This window comes from Schistocerca cancellata, chromosome 4 (genome assembly GCF_023864275.1).
Source record: "Schistocerca cancellata isolate TAMUIC-IGC-003103 chromosome 4, iqSchCanc2.1, whole genome shotgun sequence".
Lineage (NCBI taxonomy): Eukaryota > Metazoa > Arthropoda > Insecta > Orthoptera > Acrididae > Schistocerca > Schistocerca cancellata.
In genome coordinates this window covers 123,272,013-123,278,269 of record NC_064629.1, presented here as the reverse complement: position 1 = coordinate 123,278,269, position 6,257 = coordinate 123,272,013, and the positions used below count along the sequence as shown (strand labels likewise).

Genomic DNA, 6,257 nt, shown 5'->3' with positions numbered 1-6,257 from the left:
CTAGGCACTACAGCCTGGAACCGCGTGACCGCTACGGTCGCAGGTTCGAGTCCTGCCTTGGGCATGGATGTGTGTGATGTCCTTAGGTTAGTTAGGTTTAAGTAGTTCTAAGTTCTAGGGGACTGATGACCTCAGATGTTAAGTCCCGAGGCCAACGAGAAAGACAGGCCCCAGTGCGTGACGTCACACTCGGTGTCTTGATTTGCTAGTGGAAGCAACGTGTGTGAAAGAGCATTGCTATTTGCTGCGTTGTTTTTCGTACTACAAAAGTGGAGTTTAACTAAGTGCATCAACAGAATGCGTGTGTATATGTGAATGTGTGGTGGTGATGCATCCACAATTTGTTATGTTTACGGTGTTGTGTGCGAAACATTGATAATTGTAAGCAAGGTATGTTAACCTCAAATGCATCTTCGTTTACTACTTTAGAAGATTCTAACCGTCTGTGTGTGTTTATCCTGACGTGATTTTGAGATCTTACACCTCACTGTAACTTCGAGGTAACGTATTGAAATATGGTTTCATTTTATTTCTAGATCTGGAACTCTTGAAATGCCACGTCGATGTAGTGTGTTCGGCTGTCGGTCGAATTATGATTCCGAAACAGAGAGAACGACTACATTTTCTTTGCCATCTGACGAGAGTCGACGTGCACTGTGGCTTCGAAATATCCCAACAGACTTAACCAAACTAAAACGGCCAAATATTTGTGTAAAACACTTCGATGAATCATGTGTAATTCAAGTGGACATAATTATGGACAGAGGACAACTGAAAGAATTTCCCAGAATAATCCCAAAACTCACCGAAAATGCTGTGCCAACTATTTTTCCCAACACTCCCTCAAACTGTTCTAAATCAACTACAAAAGTGAGACGTCTTGCTGATGTGGAAGACTATCATCTTAAAAAAGCTATTCAAGACAGTATTGAGTCAAACAACTTACACCTCCAACAAAATTCACTTTCGTGTCTCAATGATATTTCTGTGTTTCTAGAAGGCCAGAAAATTTGCAGCAACAAGTGGTCTGTGATTAGAGATGATGAAAAATTGCATATATGTCTTTTGGGATTAGACAGGGGAATACCTTGTGTTACTGCATTCATCACTGTTAATAGTGATTTGAGCTTTAGAGTAAATGTTAGTGAAGGAATTCATTTTGCAGTTAATGCATCCATCAATGATGTGAAGAAATTAACTTCCATAAACGTTTTAGAAAATGTAATGTCAATGGTTGAGAAAGGGGAAATTTTGCCTAGTGTTACAGATAAAATAAACTGTGCTGTCAATTGCTTGCAGACTATCCCAAATTATGATGAAAATGCACAACTGAAATTTATTGTAGAACAACTCCATGTATCACAAATCTCAAAAAAACAACAGACACTATGGCAACAACACCATGATAGTGGCATGCTGCTTGTATGTACATTCTGTCAGTGCATACAATGCCTTGAGGAAATGTGATTTAATGTTTTTACCCCACCCACGAACCCTGCAGAAACTAATTTGTAATTACCAGCTAGTCACTTCATCAGTTCAAACGAGTCCTTATTTAGAAAACAGGGTGAAATATTTAGAAAAACATGAGTTGTTAGTGTCTCTGTTGTTAGATGAGATTTATGTGCAACCACAACTTTCATTTAAATCTGGCTCAATACATGGGAGTAGCTTTTTTTCATCCTGAGACGTGTGCCAAAACAGCACAGGTTTTTATGGTCTCTTCCCTTTTGTCTAAATATGTTGATGTTGTAGCAATTATACCAGTAGCTAATATGACAAGTGAAGAGCTGAAATCTTTGATCAGTAATGTTCTGTGCATGGTGGAAAGAGTGGGCTTCAAAGTTGTCAGTCTGATAGCAGATAACAACAGTGTAAACAGGAAGGCATATGAACTGTTCACCCCCAGTAGAATTCTCCAACCCAGTATTGAACACCTAGATCCTTCCAGGAAACTTTTTTTTTATGTTTGACACTGTACACATTCTGAAATGTATCAGAAACAATTGGCAGACAAAGAGAAGTGTTAATAAAGTGTTACAGTTTCCTGACATGACTGATCATTCAGTAATATTGACAGCACAGTACAAGCATTTGGAGCTGGTATACGAGAAAGAAAGAAACTCTTTAGTCAAATATGGCCACGCACTATCAGCTAGAGTACTGTATCCATAGTCTATTCAAAAACAAAATGTGAAATTAGCTTTGAAAATTTTCAATGAAAATAACATAGTAGCTTTGAAACATGCAACAAAGGATATGCCTAATGTTACTGAGCACATAAATCAGACAGTGACTTTCCTTCGGGTGATTGTGAACTGGTGGAAGATTGTGAATGTTAGAAGTGTATTTGAAGGACAAAGATTCAATGATCCTTACAGAGAAGCCATCAGGAAGACAACAGACAATCAGGTGACATTTCTAAATAATCTGTGTCATTGGCTAAAAGTTTGGAGAGTATCTGTACCAATAAGTGATGCTTTAACATCACAGACATTCCAGTCTTTAATATTAACAACTGAATCTTTTCTGCAGATAATTCCATACTTATTTGAGAAATATGACATTAACTACATATTGCTAGGAAAATTTCAAAGTGATGATTTAGAGGGCCGCTTTGGGTGCTTCCGACAGTTGAGTGGGGCAAATTACTATATTAGTTACATCTAAGTTTTAGAAAATGAAAGAAAATTAAGATTCAAAAATGATGTACTGTTTGCAGCTCAAAATGATAATGTGCACTTGAAACACATAATTCCTGCCCAACAACAGCTAGACTGTAATATTGACATTAGCTTTTTTTCTGATATTATGGACATCACCTTCGGTATGGATGATGTTCCACCTAACATGTTACCTATTTTGACAGTAGTGATCACAGTTGGAATAGTGTGGCATACAGTCTCTCTACTTGTGAATGACTTTCTTCAGCAATTTATGTCATGTGGTAAACAGCTTTCCATTTCTCAAAAGATATGCATGTCAAAAGTTGTGAAAGCAGTGGATAATGCTGAATGTATGTGTTTGCTTCACAACACATTGTTAAGCAAACTGGAATATGTATCTCTCTGTGCCAACAGGATACTCATTAACAATTTTGAGAAAATGCATAATGATAAGGCAAGTAAGTCCAAAATAGATTCAAGGAAAGTGAAGAAGCTTAGGACTGACACATAAGTTTGAAGCCCTCTACACAGATACCATTTCTTTTTTTGTACTTCCTCATGTTATTAAGTTTTACAGACATCTCACTGTTCTTATTGTACAATTTTATTTCATTATGTAGCACACTATTTTTGATTTTTACTTTGTTTTTCCTGTGGAGGTGTAAATAGTGACCAGATGTGGTTCCATGTTTGTGAAAGCAACTGTTGGTTGGGTACTGGTCAATATTTTTCTTTATGTATCTCACTGTTTGAAAATCGTATTCACATGGAACTGTCAGGATACCCAAGTTTTTAAACAGCACTCTCCAGTGAGCTCTCTAGTTACTGTTTAATATAATATGTATAACCCTTTGTTTTAGTTGCAAGTGTTTCTATATTCTGCCCATTTACCTCCCAGAAGATTCAGTTTTGTGATGAAAATTCCCGTACCACTGCTAGGAGAACGATGTATATATAATATGTTTAGGCTTTGGAACATATTTGTGTCCCATATGTTTATGGCTAATATTTCTATATGTTTTTCTCCACTTAATGAAATAATGTCATTTTGGACTTCATACATAATGCCTTCCTTAACATACATGCATGGCCCACCATCGCGCATAAAGGTTCTGCTATACTGAAATGCTAGATTATAAGAATTTAAACCATTAAGACTTATTTAAGGTGTGCTACATCAATCTTCTGTGATGCAAAAGACTGAGTTGTCTATAGTCTGCAGTTCCACTTGTAGTTGCTGGACTTTCTCATGGACAGAATATTTTGGTGGAGGATTAAGAAACCTTACCTTGAAGGTTTCTCTCTCTTTTTGTCCTTGACTAAAAATCCTTTGGATGAAGAGCAGGCATGATTTTCTGTTTCCACACAGTACTACAGAATGTTGCTTCTATTGACTTCTCATCTTTCAAAAGTGCTGTTGATGTTGTTACTGCTGCTGATGGTGATGCTGCAGCTTCTGATGTTGGTGAGGATGATGTTTTCAGTAACTTACAGATAATGCCATGGAAACACCATGGATTGTCAGGAATTTGTTTATTTCCTCTGTGAAGTATGTTTATTTTTTTTCTTTTGTCATACTTGCATCTCCACCCTCCCATTCAGTTCATTTCACATAGTAGGAAATAGAATGTAACAGATTCAATTCCTCCTGTTAGATTTCTTGTGTCTATTCATGCTTTACTGATAATGAAATGTGCAACAGGGTACACTAGTAGCCCACTTGATTGCTTGAGTTTTCATTTCTTTATTTTCGTTCAGACTGCAAACATTACACATATAATCAACAAATACATAATGCTTATACTTATGTTGTTTCTGTGGCTGGTTTGTTTACATTAAAATTACATTGAACACAGATGTGTCATTATAAGGTAGTATACATAGAGTCTGATTGAAGCATATGTTTTTGTTTTTCTTGGTGTCACATCCATGGCAGCAACAGATTTTGTGATTATTTGGCTAATTCTGTCATATTTTCTACAATGCCTGTAAAGACTTTATTAGAAGTGTAAACTGCCTCTAAATTTTTGAGAATAGTATCATTAAATGAATAATAAATTGACCTAAGGCAGTATCATATTGCCATGAAATGTATAGCACCAATAGGTTGGAACATTTTGTTTCATTAAAACCTTCAAAGGGGCATATAGAGTCACTTCTATTGGAAACTTGAAAGCTCACAGTAAGATGTAAAATTATATTTACAAATTTATCACACTACTGTAGTGAGTTTAAAAGATGCCACAAAGTTACCTGCCTAATGTTTATGAACTAACCTATTATCTTACCTCAATTAATATCAACTGTTATGAGTAACAAAAATGTGTGTTTTTAAATGCATTAAAAATTTGTTAAAATAAATTATGTATGTGAAATGTTTGTTCCTGTTCATTATTGTCTTGATACCTGGTTCTTGCTATACTGCACTTCAGTTAGGAATGAAGTGAAAAGTGAAAAACATCTACTAATGTTTATTCTTGGTATATTCAAGTCTCTCTCTCTCTCTCTCTCTCTCTCTCTCTCTCTCTCTCTGTGTGTGTGTGTGTGTGTGTGTGTGTGTGTGTGTGTGTGTGTGTGTGTGTGTTTTGGAGGGGGGGGGGGGCGTTATTAGGACAGAGAGGCCTTGATATAAATTCATGTTGTACAGAAAGCATAAAGCTAAAGAAATTTTAATGTTTATCAAGTAGTGCTTGGTGCGGATTTGTGGAAACTAAATGTAGTACACTGTTTTATGATACACTCCTGGAAATGGAAAAAAGAACACATTGACACTGGTGTGTCAGACCCACCATACTTGCTCCGGACACTGCGAGAGGGCTGTACAAGCAATGATCACACGCACGGTACAGCGGACACACCAGGAACCGCGGTGTTGGCCGTCGAATGGCGCTAGCTGCGCAGCATTTGTGCACCGCCGCCGTCAGTGTCAGCCAGTTTGCCGTGGCATACGGAGCTCCATCGCAGTCTTTAACACTGGTAGCATGCCGCGACAGCGTGGACGTGAACCGTATGTGCAGTTGACGGACTTTGAGCGAGGGTGTATAGTGGGCATGCGGGAGGCCGGGTGGACGTACCGCCGAATTGCTCAACACGTGGGGCGTGAGGTCTCCACAGTACATCGATGTTGTCGCCAGTGGTCGGCGGAAGGTGCACGTGCCCGTCGACCTGGGACCGGACCGCAGCGACGCACGGATGCACGCCAAGACCGTAGGATCCTACGCAGTGCCGTAGGGGACCGCACCGCCACTTCCCAGCAAATTAGGGACACTGTTGCTCCTAGGGTATCGGCGAGGACCATTCGCAACCGTCTCCATGAAGCTGGGCTACGGTCCCGCACACCGTTAGGCCGTCTTCTGCTCACGCCCCAACATCGTGCAGCCCGCCTCCAGTGGTGTCGCGACAGGCGTGAATGGAGGGACGAATGGAGACGTGTCGTCTTCAGCGATGAGAGTCGCTTCTGCCTTGGTGCCAATGATGGTCGTATGCGTGTTTGGCGCCGTGCAGGTGAGCGCCACAATCAGGACTGCATAAGACCGAGGCACACAGGGCCAACACCCGGCATCATGGTGTGGGGAGCGATCTCCTACACTG

The 6,257-nt window shown here is 39.5% G+C and overlaps 1 protein-coding gene across 1 annotated transcript; it reads left to right on the top strand.

Moving 5' to 3' along the window:
• Positions 1–211: 211 nt before the first annotated feature.
• Positions 212–5,041, top strand: LOC126185140 (uncharacterized). The gene is made up of 2 exons (XM_049927978.1): positions 212–390; positions 537–5,041. Exon 2 carries the CDS (start codon positions 553–555, stop codon positions 1,465–1,467), a length of 915 nt encoding a protein of 304 aa, XP_049783935.1. The 5' UTR covers positions 212–390; positions 537–552; the 3' UTR covers positions 1,468–5,041.
• Positions 5,042–6,257: the final 1,216 nt, after the last annotated feature.

What these genes read in the sequence shown, in the direction of transcription:
- LOC126185140 (XM_049927978.1), top strand. Translation starts at nt 553, where the DNA reads ATGCCACGTCGATGTAGTGTGTTCGGCTGTCGGTCGAATTATGATTCC.